This window comes from Camelus bactrianus, chromosome 30, assembly GCF_048773025.1.
Source record: "Camelus bactrianus isolate YW-2024 breed Bactrian camel chromosome 30, ASM4877302v1, whole genome shotgun sequence".
In the NCBI taxonomy this organism is placed as follows: Eukaryota; Metazoa; Chordata; class Mammalia; order Artiodactyla; family Camelidae; genus Camelus; species Camelus bactrianus.
In genome coordinates this window covers 10,689,827-10,706,240 of record NC_133568.1, presented here as the reverse complement: position 1 = coordinate 10,706,240, position 16,414 = coordinate 10,689,827, and the positions used below count along the sequence as shown (strand labels likewise).

General features: G+C 39.0%; 1 protein-coding gene across 5 annotated transcripts in view; it reads left to right on the top strand.

Annotated features, from left to right (window-relative positions):
* DYM (dymeclin) overlaps positions 1–16,414 on the top strand; it is a 308,671-nt gene that overhangs the window by 253,649 nt on the left and 38,608 nt on the right. For all 5 annotated transcript variants that reach the window (XM_074355333.1, XM_074355335.1, XM_074355332.1 and 2 more), the window contains one exon: positions 4,798–4,911. In XM_074355333.1, the coding sequence (XP_074211434.1) occupies positions 4,798–4,911 (114 nt within the window). The remainder of the gene's footprint in view (positions 1–4,797; positions 4,912–16,414) is intronic.

The window sequence follows — 16,414 nt, the reverse complement described above, 5'->3', positions numbered from 1 at the left end:
AATGGCACTTTTCACAGAACTAGAAAAAATCTAAAATTGGTAGGAAACACAAAAGACCCCAAATTGCCAAAACAATCTTGAGAAAGAGGAACAGAGCTAGAGGTATCACGATCCCCGGCTTCAGACTATACTACAAAGCTATAGTAATCAAAACAGTATGGCACTGGCACAAAAAAACAGGCACATAGATTAAAGGAATAGAATAGAGAGCCTAGAAATAAACCCTTGCACTTATGGTCAATTAACCTGTGACAAAGGAGGCAAGAGTATACAATGGAGAAAAGACAGTCTTTAAAATAAGTGATGTTAGTAAAACTGGGCAGCTACGTGTAAAAGAATGAAGTTAGAGTATTTTCTCATGCCATGTATAAAAATAAACTCAAAATGGATTAAAGACCTAAATGTAAGACCAGAATCCATAAAATTCATAGAAGAAAACTCAGGCAAAAAGGAGAAAACTCAGCCAGAACTTTCTTCAGCATAAATCATAGCAATATTTTTTTTTTGCATCTGTCTCCTAAAGCAAATGAAATAAAAGCAAAAATAAACAAATAGGACCTAATTAAATTTAAAACTTTTACTCAGCAGAAGAAACCACTGACAAAACGAAAAGACAGCTTACTGAATGGGAGAAAATATTTGCAAATGATATGACTGATAAGGGCTTAAACTGAAAATATATAACCAGCTCATACAACTCAATATCAAAAAACAAATAACCCAATTGAAAAATGGGTGGATGACCTGAATAGACATTTTTTCAAAGAAGATATCCATATGCCAGCAGGCCCAGGAAAAGATGCTCAACATTGCTGATTATCAGATATAAATCAAAACTAAAATGAGATACCACATCACTCCTGTACACTGTTGGTGGGAATGTAAATTGGTGCAACCACTGTGGATAACAGTATGGAGGTTCCTCAAAAAACTAAAAATAGAACTACAATATGACCCAACAGTTCCACTCCTGGGAATAGATCTGAATAAAACAAAAACACTAATTTGAAAAGATACATACATTCCAATGTTCATAGCAGCATTATTTACAATTGCCAAGATATGGAAGCAGCCTCAAGTGTCCATCAAGAGATGAATGGGTAAAGAAGATGTGGTTTTTCCAGAAATAGACTCACAGATATAGGAAAACAATCTGTGGTTACCAAGGCTGGGGGGGTTGGGGAGGGCAGGAATAGATTAGGAGTTTGGGATTAACACATACACATTACTATATATAAAAAAGCACAAGGAACTATATTCAGTTTCTTGTAGTGAGCCATAACAGAACCTGAAAGTATTATATATATATGTATGTATATGTATAATAAATCACTTTGCTATACACCTGAAACTAACATTGTAAATTGACTACATTACAATAAAAAATAAGAATTTTTAGAAATTTGGTTTTTATATATGTAATTGAATACTATTGGGCCATTTAAAAAAAAAAAAAGAATTACATTTTGCCATTTGCAGTAACATGGTTGGACCTGGAGGGTATTATGCTTAGTAAAATAAAACAAATGAATGTAACAAAACAGAAGTAGACTCACAAATACAGAGAGCAAACTCTATTGGTTACCAGTAGGGAAAAGGAAGAGGCGAGGAGCGTTACAGGGGATTACTCTGTATAAGGTAAATAAGCTACAAGTGTATATTGTACAGCGAAGAGAATATAGCCAATATTTTATAATGACTATAAGTGGAGTATAGTGTTAAGATTTTGAATCACTGGGTTGTATACCTGAAACTAATATAATATTGTAGATCAAGTATACCTCAATAAGAAAAAATCACACTTGTGCGAATTGGGGCTTGGGGACTAGCGCAGAAATGCTAGTGTTCTGGTTCCTGCTACTACTGTGACTAACAGATTGTCTTCATCACTGACTTAGAAATCCTCATCTTCTTCCAGGATCCATAAAACTATGACCGAGTAACTTAATTTGCAAAAAGGTAAAATTTTAGACACTTCACAGTTCTTGACAATGTGAAGTGGTATAAGATTATTTGATGGTAGATAATAAATTAAATGTATATATTATAAACTGTACAGCAAACTGTACAAAAAAAAGAGAGAGAGAGAGCTGGAGATTTAACTCATAAGCCAAAGATGGAGATTAAAAAGAATCATAATTTATACTCAGTCCAAAGGCAGGCAGGAAAGTAGAATGGATAATAGTGCAACAAATAGAAAGTAATAAGCAGTGAGGTAGACGTGAGTCCAACCACGTCAAACAAGTACATGAAATGGCTCAGTTATGAGATTTTCAGATTGAATGAAAAGATAAGTGGTGCTATCTGTAACAAACTCACTTTAAATATAAAGACATAGATTAATAGAAAAAGGATGAAAGTCTTATCGTGCAAGCACTAATCAAAAGAAAGGCAGAGTGACTGTTAACAGTAAAGTATACTTCAGAACAAGGAATATTACCAGAGAGAGAGAAGGACACCATGTAATGATAAAGGGGTCATTTCACCAAGACATAACAACCCCAAATGTGGATGAGCCTAACAACAGACATTCAAAATACATGGAGCAAAAGCTGATAAAATTGCAAAGAGAAATAGACAAATCCATAATATCACTTCTTTCTCAGTAACTGATACAACAAATAGAACATTAGTAATGTTACAAAAGATCCAAATAGTGATACCAACCCACTTGATTTAATTGACATTTATAGACCATTTCACCCAGCAGCATCAGTGCACATAAAACACATACGTTCCCTGAGATAGATCATATTTGTGGCTGTAAAACAAACCTCAACACATTTAAAAGATTTGAAATCATATAGAGTATGCTCTTTGACCACATTGAAATTAAACTAGAAATCAATAAGAAAGGTATCTGGAAAATACTCAAATATTTGAAAATTAAAATCTGTGGGTCAAAGAGAGGAGTTCACAACGGAAATAAAACACATTTTTAAAGTGAGCAAAATGAAAATGCAATATATCAGGATTTGTGGGCCACAGCTCAAGCTTAGAGGGAAATTTACAGCAATAAATGCTTCTATTAGAAAAGAAGAAAGGTCTTAAATCAATGATAAGATTCTACAATAAGAAACTGGAAAAAAAAGAGAATAAATTAAACCTAAGGAAGTTGAGCATCTTACATATTGTTAGTTAAGTATCACAGGCAGGACCCCAAACTAGGTCTCTGACTTTGAGCAGTTCATGGTGTACACTACCATGATGTCTAAATCTGTCTGGTTATACATGTTTGATCTGTGTCTTGTTCCCCAATTACATTGTGTCTTTTTTTTTCAAAAAATTTTCTTTCTTTTATTGAAGGTTAGTTGCTATACACATTTCATCCTTCTTGAAGACACAAAATATCATCTATTTCCTCTGTAAATTCTCTGGATATTCTCTTCCACTGAATAGGCTGTCAAGGGTATCATCGATGTACTGATTAAAACACAGAAACTTGAAGTAAAACTAAAATTCACAAAGTATTTTCACTGAATTTTGCATGTATAAAATGTCCATTTTAAAATAAAAAGAGACTTAATTACTTTTTATAAAAAATCAGTTTCAGTACCTGCTTGTCTGTAAACTCTGCAAACAAAATTTTATCCCAGAATTCCCCAGAAGAACTTAAAATCTGACTTGGAAAAAACAAAACCCATAGGCACACGTTGAAAACCAGCCTGTCATGGACAAAATAAGCAACTCGCAAAGGAGCTGGTGCCAGCAAACTGCCTGAGATAAAGAAATGATTTATTTGGAGTCAGCAGCAGTGGAGCCTGCCATTGGCTGCCTTTGTTTTCAGTCATTCTCAGTCTCTCAAGGCACGAGCTTGTTAGGGTTCTGGCTCCAGCTGGGTCTCTGCTTTGCAGAATAAATCCATTTCAGTGGATTTATGTCCTATCATGCACTTTCCACTAGGACGGTTAGGAGAACAATTATTGTACACTTGAACAATTAATATTTAGGAGAGTGACCCGGAATGAAAATGTATTAAAATATTTGAAAATAGCCGTTAGTAACTTAAAATATTTTATCTATAAAATAGAAAACATATAATTGGTAATGGTCAACTTTTTAAAAAACGTAAATATTTATTTTTTGCATGTCTGCCTATAAACACTTGTCTATAGTGTACATAGTGTATATAGTTTAGTCTGTTGAATAAAAAGTGACCTATGGTGTTCTTGAATTATCAGCTAATTTCCTAAGAAATGATGCCATTCTTTTAATGACAAGCGTTAAGAGATAGTGTTATTTCCATAATGTTACTGTGTTTGCATCTTGCTACGTAGTTCAGGCTGTGCTGTGACAGGACACCAAAAAATTACAGCTTGCTGTTGATTATCTCTGGTGGTCAGGGATAAGAGTGTTGTGTATAAATTAAATTGATAAATAATCCCCAAAACATCATTTTAGCCATTAACTTCAAATTCCCTTCTTATTAAGACTTTATATTAAGCTTCAATATTTATAGGTTTTAAGCTTTAGCTTTCTCTTCCCACCTTCTAATGGATGCTGCTGTTTAAGTGAAATATAAATGCAAGGTGAGGCAGCACAAGGAAGAGCAGAATTCAGGAAGCTGCTTAACGCACAGAATGGATAATCAGCCCTGAATATTTAGGGGCTGGCTCTGATTCAGCCATCAAACCCTTTAGAGAGAGGACTGATTCAGGAGAGCTAGTGAATGAAAAGCCAGATCCCTCTAAGAAATGGAACTATGAGAGTTTGACTACCATGTGAGAAAGGCAGCTACTGAAAATACATCTCATACATCTACTTGTTTAAAAAAAAAAATAACACTTCACATTCCAGGTGATCACCTTCTTCAGCTCAAGGTTGCTACAAGCTGGAGCTGAGCTGTCAGTGGAGCGGGTCCTGGAAATCATCAAGCAAGGGGTCGTCGCGCTGCCCAAAGACAGGCTGAAGGTAAGACTGGTGAAAGAAGCATGCTGTTGTATCACTCGATGTAAATATTAGTGTCTGCGTGGGCTCCATTCAGAATTATATCACTTACCCAGCACTTGGGCCACAAAAGGCTCTCTGAATACTGCCTGCTCTACTATATACTGGCACACAGAACTGTGATGAAGGATTCTGACAGTTTTCCAAAAGAAGTAGCAAAAGAAGGACTGTCTTCAGACCACTGCATACCCTATGAGTAACCACTGCATATACTATGAGTAATTCATGTACTGTGAATAACGGAGCACCTTATTTTTTTAACCCAGTGAAATAAACTGAGTCTTGTAAGTATCAAGAGTTGATGGGAAGTTGGTGGTGGTGGTGGTGATGGTGTCACTTTGGCAATAGATAATACTTGCATAGTGTTTACTCAGTGCTTTTGGGAGGGACTAAGTGTCTTACATATGATAACTCATTCAATCCTTGCAGCAAGTCCTTTGAAGGTACGTAGTGTCATCATCCTAATTTTCTGGGATGGGAAACTGGTGCACAGAGAGGTTAAGTAATTTACCCAAAGTTTCGCACAACTAGAAAACTAGAGAACTAGGAGATTCATACCCAGGTAGTCTGGCTTCAGAGTCCGTGCTCATAATCACCACGCCGTTTACTGTATGCCTGGGTAAAGCTATTGAAAGAGGATCATTTCATGGAAGAGGTAGGGGAAATGCTGTATTTTGAGAAGGCATTCACATGTGTGTAGTAGATGAGTTCCTGAAGTGATCTCATGTTACAAAACTCAGACTTCAAGACTAACTTTCCCATAGGAGAAGATATTTGGCGGAGTGCATGAATGTACAGCATTGTTGCCTATTTTTACATTAATACTTCTTTTAATTTTTTCCTCCATTACCTCTAATATTTTAGAGTGCTCATTCCTAAATTAACAGCACAGGGTGTCATAGTGAACGCTTGACCTTCTTCGTAGTGTTTTATCACAACTAACTTCTGTTCGAGCATTACCGTTTTGGGGGGCTGTGTTTTTTAGCACTATCACTAGAACCACTGCTTAATGAACATTGTAGGATATGAAAATATTTTCAGTTATAATAACAGAGTGTGTGAAGCAACAGCACATTAGTCATAATCACTTGCAGAAGTTCCGCTGTACGTAAACAGCCGTGCTGTTCATGTGGTGCTGAGCAAAGGTGGGGATGTTTCTGTTTATCAGCTAAAATGGCACCACCATGTGGCAATTGCTTAAAAACTGATTATAGTTCACCAGGACCCCCCCCCCCAATATCTCCCTTTACTCTCTTCCTGACAATTCCTTAAGTGTGAAGAACTCTTATTGTTTCCTTTCTTACATAAAGTAAGACGACTGAGGTCTTTTGGGGTTTTCTTTTTCACTGTTTCAAATTTGTTTGAACTAAAAATACCATGTTAACCAGTACAAAAATCCATGATGATTAGACTGGCAACTCACAGGAAGTGATGGCTCTTGGTGTTTAAGCTAAGTCAGGAAAGAATCGGCTGCACCAATTTACATTCCCACCAGCAGTGTAGGAGGGTTCCTTTTTCTCCACACCCTCTCCAGCATTTGTCATTTGTGGACTTTCTAATGAAGGCCATTCTGACTGGTATGAAGTGATACCTCATTGTAGTTTTGATTTGCATTTCTCTAATAATTAGCAAAACTGAGCATCTTTTCATGTGCCTGTCTGGATGTCTTCTTTGGAGAAATGTCTATTTAGGTCTTCTGTCCGTTTTTTTTGAGTGAGTTGTTTGTTTTTTTGGTATTAAGCTGTATGAGCTGTTTGTATCTTTTGGAAATTAGTCCCTTGTTGCATCATTTGCAAATATTTTCTCCCGTTCTGTAGGTTATCTTTTCATTTTGTTGATGGTATCCTTAGCTGTGCAAAAGCTTTTAAGTTTAATTAGGTCCCATTTGGGTTTTTTTGCTTTTATTTACATTACTCTAGTATGGAGGTTTCTTAAAAAAACTAAAAATACACTTACCATATGATCCAGCAGTCCCATTCCTGGGCATATATCCAGAGAAATCTATAATTCGAAAAGACACATGTACCCCCCAAGCAGCACTGTTTACAATAGCCAAGACTTGGAAACAACCTAAATGTCCATCGATAGATGACTGGATAAAGATGTGGTATACATATACATATATATGTGTGTGTGTATACACATACACAATAGAATATTACTCAACCATAAAAAAGAATGACATAATGCCATTTGCAGCACCATAGAACCTAGAGATTGTCATATTAAGTGAAATAAGGCAAAAAGAGAAAGACAGATATCACATGTGGTATCACTTCTGTGTGGAATCTAAAAAAAAAAAAAAAAAAAAATGGTACAAATTCTATTTCCAAACCAAAAACAGACTCATGGACGTAGAAAACAAAAACTATGGTTACCAAAGGGGAAAGGGCAGGGGAGGGATAAATTAGGAGTTTGGGATTAACAGATACACATTACTATGTATAAAATAGGTAAACAACAAGGACCTACTGTATAGCACAGGGAACTATATTCAGTTTCTTGTAATAACAAATAATGGAAAAGAATCTGAAGAGAAAAATATATATATATATGTATATGTATAACTGAATTGCTTTGCTGTACACCTGAAACTAACATTGTAAATCAACTACACTTAAATGAAAGCTAAAGTTAAAAACAGAAAAAAAGAAAGATGTGGAACTATCCGGAGGTTAGAAGAAAAAGATAATGGAGTCACGGGGAGGGGGTTTTGATGAGATCAAAGAAGCAGCAAAGTAGAAGTAATGGAAGCTGTGATTAGAGAGCAGTATATTTATACTGAAGATATTAAAAAGGAGCAGATCTCAGTGACAGCATGGTCTGGATTTGGCCATGAGGAGGGGGACCGAAGTGATATGAATGTGAATGAAAGTCAGTGTGATTGAGCCAGTTAATGAACTGGAAGCCAAGGATGGGTCATTCACATGGACATTGTAGTCCCCCAGAATAATAGGCCATCGCAAGGAAAGAAAGACTGTGAGCCAGATGCTACAGTAAATGGGAGAATGGCCTCAGAGTCAGTCAGTGGCAGCTAGAAGGAAGAGAAAAAGCTGGTACCAGCCTCGTGTGAGCAGAGCTCTGTACTTAAAGGTAGAGGAATAATAGCCAAGGAACAACAATGAAAGCAAAGAGGACACCAACCGCCCCTCCAGACCCCAAAGGCTGTGAGGTGTGAAAGAATGAGCAGCCTCTATTTCCAAAGGCTCCAAGGGTTTGGGAGTCCTGAGGGGAGTACCAGGTTTCAGTTAAGAAGTGAGGCGAGGGGAGGGGGTATAGCTCAGCTGTAGAGCGTGTGCTTAGCATGCGCGAGGTCCTGGGTTCAGTCCCCAGTGCCTCCACAAAAAAAAACTAAAAATAAATAAATAAGTAAATCTAATTAGCACCCCCCCCCCAAAAAAAAGTGAGGAGAGAAGGGATTCAGTGCAGGGACGGAGAAAGTAAGAATCCATAATAACCATGAAATCAGGGTTTGAAAAGACAGTGTGGGGTCAGATTTATATGCCAGAAAAACAAATTGCTTAAAGTTGTATATGGTTCATAATGAGAAAGAATATGGTTCAAGGGGGATGGAAAACACATTTTTAAAATAAAAAGTGTTGACTATCCAGTCACTGATTGTCCTGTGCAAACAAATAGGAGAACTACATTTGTACTGAAATATCTATTACCGGCTCTGCGTCACAGTCACCTCCTCTCTGTGTTGTTCTGAGTGGGGGTCTGCCCAGGGGAGGAGCGCTGGTGGGCGCTTTGGGAGGCAGGAGAGGAGGAGCCATTGTCCGCTAGAAGCAGCTCCTGGCTGGCTTGATGCTGTAGATGGCAGGGGTGGTTGATGGCTCCCCAGAGGTACTGAGATTTGCAGCACCTTGGAGTGAGTTCTTGAGAACCACCACTCCAGGGCTGGTCACTTGTTTTGTAGACTGTCTCTCAGTTGGAGTTTTTCTTGTATTATGTCTCCTCGTGATTATATTGAAGTTATGTATATTTGGTAAAAACACCACAGAAGTGATGCTCTGTCCTTCTGGTTCATCATGTCAGGAGGCACATGGTGTCATCGTTCCTCATTACTGTTAATGTTATCCCTCATCACTTGGTTAACGTGGTGTCCACCAGATTTCTCCAGTGAAAAGTCACTATTTTTCCTTTGTTATTGATTACTATCTTGGGGATGAGACTTCAAGACTTTGCTTGTATACTGCTTCTCCTCAAAATTTTGCCCCGATTTTATCATTCATCAGTGGAGCTTACCTGCACAGTGATTCCTGTGGTGTTTACCTAATGATAATTTTGTATTTTATTCTGTAGATTATAATTCAGTGCTTTTATTTAGTTATTTTGTTGCTCAAATTGTTCTCGCTTTGGCCAGTGGGAGCTCCTCCAGGTTGGCTCCTGTATTCTCCCCAGCCCTGGAATCAACCAGTTCTTGAATAAGCCCTGGTTCCTTTTTTTTTTTTTTTTTAAATGGTTTTAGGAACCAAGACCTGGGCACTAGGCCACCTTCTTGTTAAGACTTTGTATACCCATCCCCTTGCCCATCCTTTTCCCCACCTCCTTTCTCTTCTGTGGGCAGTTTCTGCTTCCTCACTCTGCTGTCATCGCAGTGCTGTCCCAAGTCCCCTTTTGTATCCGTCCCTCCCCTGTGATAAACTCCGGCTCCTCTCTTGAATTATCTCTCACTAGTTTTGTCCATTTGTTTCCTTCTTACTCCAATCCCAGATTTTATTTTCTAATTCCTCTAGTGTACACTCCTGGCCCAAACGCTCCTCCATGGCCCACAGAGATACTGAAAGTTAATTTAGTCGTTAACTATAACACTCACTTTAAAGCAAAGTGAATGACAATGTACAGACTATCCGTCTAAGTGTTAATATGTTGTTCATATATTATTGTACTATGTTCAGAAAGAAAGTGCCCTTTATATTTGAGACAGTAAATGTAAATGAGAAATATAACTCTTTGTTTTTTGGGATTGTGGCTAAATAAATGCAGAAATTAATTGATCTGTGGGAGGTCCCAGCCCAGTTAACTTATTTAGAGGAAGAGCCCATTGAAGCCAAGGTCATGGGTAAATTCCTTAAGTGGGCTGGTTAATTTTGTTGTGGAACACAGCAGGAAACTGTATTCCTTGCTGCAGCTTACCATCTCACTCTGTGGTTACAAGAGGGACAGATGATGGAGGATGGATGATTCAGTTTAAAAAAAAAAAGAAAGAAATCCATCCCCAGTACTAGAAAAGAAACCAAAATTACATTTACTCACAGATGGTGAGTCATCCTCGGTTGGTTTAAATGATAGCACATTATTACCACAGATGTTTCTGGAAAAAGAGCCTGTTTATCTTTATAATCAAGCTTTATCTCAATTATTTTAATCATCTTTTTAGATTGTTTATAATAAAACGAATCACTTAAAACCTCTAGAGTTTAATTCACAGACTTCTGCCGTATCTAAATTGATTGAAAATTCAAGCTGTGTGTTGAATAACATTTGCACTATGCCACATGACAGCACATTATAGTCTTTTGGGTGGTTCACTAATATATACTGATAAAATAATTGTCGGGTGTGTAATAATAGCTTTGTACTTGAGATTGATGTCAGAGAGGTTGTTTCAAATTGGAAATGCTGTTTCAGTAAGCTCTTTATGAAAGTGTGGAAAAGGGTGTACTTACTGACTTGTTCTTTCTTAAAATATAAATTAAACATTTATAAAATTTAGAATTCTTTCAAACCACCTTTTGAGTTGTTAAGGGAAGCACAGTGCGTCTTACTCATGAGAAATTAGCCAGCTAATGTCAGCTGAGGAAGATGAGCCAGAAGTTTTTGAAGTTTCCCTTGCACTGCAGAATTAAAGCCAAATTTGTAAAAGAATTATTCTTCCAATTTTGGGCAAGTAAACAGTAAGATCTGGAAGCCCATGGCATAGTGATTGAGTTTCAACCAAATAAAATATTTTTCAATCAAATGTTATTTGACATAGCCTTGTAAAATATTTGTGTAATATCCTGTGTGGGAATATATACTCTTTGGATAAATCTGTCTATAGAGTTAAACAACTTGGCTGTTCAGAGTAAATAGTATTAATATCATTCTAAACATCCTCTTCTTACTGGTATTGCGTGAAGTCTGGGAAAGGCAATACCAGGTAATTAGCTTTGGGGGACCCTCCTGCATAAACAGAGACAAAAAGAACAGGCTCTGAAATCCTAAGATGCTTATTTCTCCTTTAGAGTTTGGAAGGAAATAAATAAAGTTAGTGTGTCCTCCAGGAGCTCAGTTAGAAGCCGCAGCTCAAAGTTCCCACTGTCTGCGTCCACAGCAGGCCTGTCCCTGGCTGCCACTTTGCGTCCTAGCGAGCGTCCTGAGTGTCGTGATGATGGGTCAGCATTCATCCAGGCCTTGCGGGTCCTCCACCACCACCTCACCACCTTGTATTTAATCATGCAGTGTCCAGGTTCCCTCTTTCCTTCGGTTTAGTGAATTATCTATGTCATTTGAGGATTAAGAATTTTACCATATCTAGTGTTAGAAAATTAGGTCATGCTTTTCTGGGATAATTAACGAGAGGATAACTTCTCTTTTCGTGTAAATAGGAAACTATGGAATAGCGGAAGTTACTGACAGTAAGTGAACTTCTCATTTCATTCACTTCAGACACTAGGTCAATCATAGAATTAAAAGTGGATAGGCAGCGTCACACTAAATGATTTTTAAAGCCTTCATTTTATTGCCACTTTTTAGAATACTTTCACTGTTGTTGTTAGTTGCCTAAAGAGAAATATAGAAAGTTGACTGAAATTTCAAGAGTTTTTTTCATAGCCTCTTAATATTGACTCCTATCAGGAGTCCCTCCCTGTCCCCACGCCAGGTGTCTTCTGCATCTCTGTCAGTTCTCTCACTCCAGAGAAGAAGACTGAGTGCCACCCTGTGTGCCACCTCCTCCTGGGTGGCCCCATCTCAGGGCCCCACGGGAACCAACCCTCATCTTGTCCACAGGCGCACTCTCCTGCTCTCCTCACGTGTTTCCACCCACAGGAACACAACCAGCCAGCATCCTCCTCTAACTCAGAAGTGCCGTTAGACACTTTTCACAGGCTCTGTGGATTCTGTTTCCCAGATCTCTCCTCTCTCCTCGTCACCTCTGTCCCACTTTGCCTCTCTGCGTCTCACGCAGTCTGTTACCACAGCCTCCAGCTGGTGTTCCCACTTCTGCCTCTTCCCGCCCCCACGGCATCCTTAGCCCATCAGCCAGCAGTCTCTTCAAGGTACACCCGGCTCAGATCCAACACACAGGGCCCTTTGTAGCCTCGCTCCAGACTTATCTGTGGTTCTTTTTTCCCCTAAGCACTCTGCTCCAGCCATGGCAGACTGCGGGCAGGTCTCCAGATGGACAATATTCGTGCACGTCTGTGCCCGAGTACGTGCCGCTCCTGCCTCCTTCCTCCTTCCCTTCCAGCCCTCGTGTGTCTTGTCTGTCAGGTCACAACACAACACGACATAGAAAAGGCTTTCGCTTTTCCACGAAGCCACCTGAGTCACCTGGGCAAACTTGGTGGTTCTTTCTCCATGTTTCTACAATACCTTGTGTGTCCCTCCATATAACAAAGAGCTTCCCACGTCCCTAGCTCGGGGCCTGGAATTGAACTCATTCAATAAGTATTCATTGAATGAATTAACTTCTCCACCCTGCCTGATTCCCTATATCTCTCCTCTCAGCCCAAACACTGACTTCTCCTCTGATCCTTCAGCTCTTCTTATCCACTGCACAGCATTAGATCAGAGCATCAGAGTGACTTACTCCTACCCAGTGCAAAGTGAGGGTTTTCTCCACGGCATGCTGCACAGAGACCCCTCAGCCCGGGCTCTGGGGTGCAGAGTGGGAGGCTTGGGGCTGTGCCCTCTGTTACCCATCAGCTCTCCCAGCCAATTAGTTTCCCTTTTTTTCCCCCCTCTTTCTCCCACCCATGTACCCCGTCCCCAAATTTGCATCTCCTCCATTTAATTTCCATTATCATTATATATATTGCATATAACACACAAATAATATAACTTAAAATGTGAATTGGCTGTTTATTCCTTCCACAGCTAGTCCTCTTTGAACACAACATTGTGAAGGCATCGTTAGGGACATACAAAAAAAATACCACATTTCTGGAGAGACAAGGTCCACACACGCTTGCAGAGATCACTAACAAAGCCGGGTGGTTTAAGCTCCGCCCAGTAGGAATGGTATGGAAGTTAAGTTCTGGAGGAGGTGAGAGGAGGGAGAGAGACATCATGGGGAAGGTTTTTTAAGGAGAAACCTGGACTTGATCTTTTCTCTGTCGACGGGAGTTGGAAGAAGTGAAATCCTGGCAGAGGAAATTTATTTGTGAGTGGAGGAGGAGACCCAAGGCAGGTTCAGCTTAGTGTCCAGTTGAAACAAAGCGATTCTCATAGTTCCCTCCACCAAATTAATGTGGTTTTGTTATTTCATGACACACTATACATGACATCAGACTAGTGGCTCTCAAGCTTTTTGACCACCACCCCGAGTGAGCAGTCCATTTCACACACATTTATATATAACCAAAACAGAAGTTTCATCAAACATGAAAGTTTCATCTACCTGAGTGAGTGTGATGGCCTCAGATGTTTCCTATTCTATTTCTTTTCTTTTTTAAAAAATTACCAGTCAGACCCATTACATTGATTAAGTGGTCCATTATTATTTAGTGACTCAGTTTAAAAAATAATTCATAGTTCAGTGATTTTCAAAGTGTGGTCCTTGCACCAGCATCCCCTAGGAAGCTGTTAGAAATGCACAATGTCAGGTGCAACCTCAGACTTCCTACACTGGGAACTCTGGGGCTGGGGCCCAGCAGTAGCCCTCCAAGTGACTTCTGATGTCAGCTCAAGTTTGAAAAGCACAGCCGTAGGTTATCCCCCTAGACATACCAGCACTGTCCACCCTCAGAGCCTCTGCACTGACTTCTCCCTGCCTCGATTACTCTCCCTCAGATACCTGCACCCCCCGAATCCTGCACCTCCTTCAAGTCTTAACTCACATGAACAAATGAAGCCTCTCTCAGTGAAGCCTGCCCTGACCTCCCTGTTTAAATTTCAGCCTCAATCCCCCTAATCCTACTGTATGTTTTCTTTTCCCACAGTATTTATCACCTAACATACAATGTAATTATTTATTACTATTCTTTTAGATAATATAAGCTCCATGAAGGCAGGGACCTTCTCGTTTTGTTCACTGTTGTGTCTAAAGTCACATCTGGCACATAGTGGGCACTTTAATATTTGCTGATGGGAGAAAGAGGGGCAGAGAAGAAGGGGGCTGTTGACCGCTGAGGTTGGACCAAGATGCTGCTTCAAGTAAACATTGCTTTTTGGAGAACAGCTCTCCATAGACTCTTGCAAGGTCATCTTTCTTGCCAAAACATTATAGAGAAGCTAAGAGTGGAGGCCCTGGTCACTGTGTTGAAATAGTTGCATTTTTAAGGCTATAATATTGCTCTGCACTCATGCATTCTTATAGCTGCAAAACCCTGCATGAAGACCGCACTTCTGCACTTCTCATCAGTACATTAATTACTATGTAAATCAGCATCACTAAATTTTCAAGAGTTTCTCAGCGGTTCTCTTCTTGGTTCTCACCTGCTGTGATTTCATTATAGTTCAAGGAGGGTAAAATATTCTGATTTATGTTATTAGAATAAAGTTTCTCAGGTGATCTCATTTCTATTTCTGAGTCTTTCTTGGAGGGTGAAGAACGTACTGGAAGTATCAGGCTGATATGAAGCCTCTTTTCCCCCTGTTTTTAAAAAATTATTTCAGGCTTTTTTTCTTCTTACTGTTTTCTCTGTCTTTTTGAAATACTGTTATCTTAATTACTTTTTACTTTTAGGTGGAGACTAGGAAGGACTCAGCATAAAAGGGACAGCTGTGTGCTGGGCTTCTCTCCTTGAAGGGGGAGACTAGCTACATCCCCGCCATTTCCTTCACCCCCAAGTGATCTCTGCAGGAGTTTGACAAGCAGAGTGGCTCTGCTTCCCGTTCTCACCCCCTGGAGCAGTTTTTTTTAAGACAAAGACTGTAGGAAGGACAGAGAAATTTTTAAATGTTGATAACTGAAATTCCTTCTGTCCTGGTCTTACATAAGAACAGATCTGCTCACACTGATTCTGCTTTTGTCAAGGTGAGGATTCCAAAAGAATGAACACAGTCACCTGCAGCACTGTTTTCAAATGCAGCTTTCTGGATCCCACCTCAGATTCTGATTCACTGCTCTGGTGATGAACTTGGGAATCTGTCTCGTTAAACAGTTCTCTGAGTGTCCTGATGGTCCGCCAGATTGGGGACCCACTATCGTACGGCTCCGTTTTCTCCAGTTCCCTGCCCTTACAGAAACCAAGGAAATGATGGCTGGAGTAACGATGGTCTTGATGGAACTGGAGCTGTTTTATCTTCCTTTCCTGCAAAAGACAGAGAACTTTCACTTCATGAACCTTAAAATAGACAATTTCTTTTACATGTATCCCAAATATAAGAATATCACAATTATTTTATAAATTATATCACAATTATTTTATAAATTAAACAAATAGCAAAAAATTAAAGTCTATGGTCTTTTGAAAGGTCGCATCTACTCTCTAGTCTGACATGAGCATCCCTCTTTTGACTCAGCTCCTTTTTCTTTGTTGTTTGTCATCCAGTTACATTTGTTGAGCACTTGCTCTGTGCCAGAGACTCTTTTTCCCCCAAAGGTGTTCTCATTTAGTCTTCCGAACAACCGTATGAAGTATAAGGATAATTTACATGTTGTAAGTGAAGAAGAAGGGTAAAGAGAATTTAGAGATAAGAGAATGGCTTGTCCAAGATTATTTCAGTCTCTTATCTTTGAACCATAAAGAAGCTGTTCCTTCTTTGAAATCTTAAAATTTTGTCTCCTCCTAATTCACAACCCTGTTTGCCCACTAGACCAATTTGTTTAACCTAAAGTATTCGTAACACACCTAATTAAGTTCTTGGTTTTGACAGTATTTGTATACGGTCTTGTAATCTTTGAAGTGTTTGAACAGTTATACCCGTTGCTACTCTATGGAGTACTCGAGCATTCTTAGGCTTTCCTCATACAGAATAATGACATTGCGCTACACGTGCAGGGGCTTCATGTCATATTTACTTCTAGGATAGCCATTCTTGATAAACAATCTAACCATGGTACTTGTTACATGTCTTAAATTATTTTTGTTTAATTAAACATATGGTAGATTTGTAAGCAGTTCATAGGATTTTTTTTTCTTCCTTGCAATAGATAAGAAGTAGATTAAGCCTATTTTTTACTTTGTGATCTCAGAGTATAAAAATTTTAGTCTTTATTATCATTACATCTTATATATAGTTATGAAAACTAAAACTCTCCATTGAAAAATAATAAATATCTGATTTTCCTGTAGCAGGAATAGTTCTGCCCAGC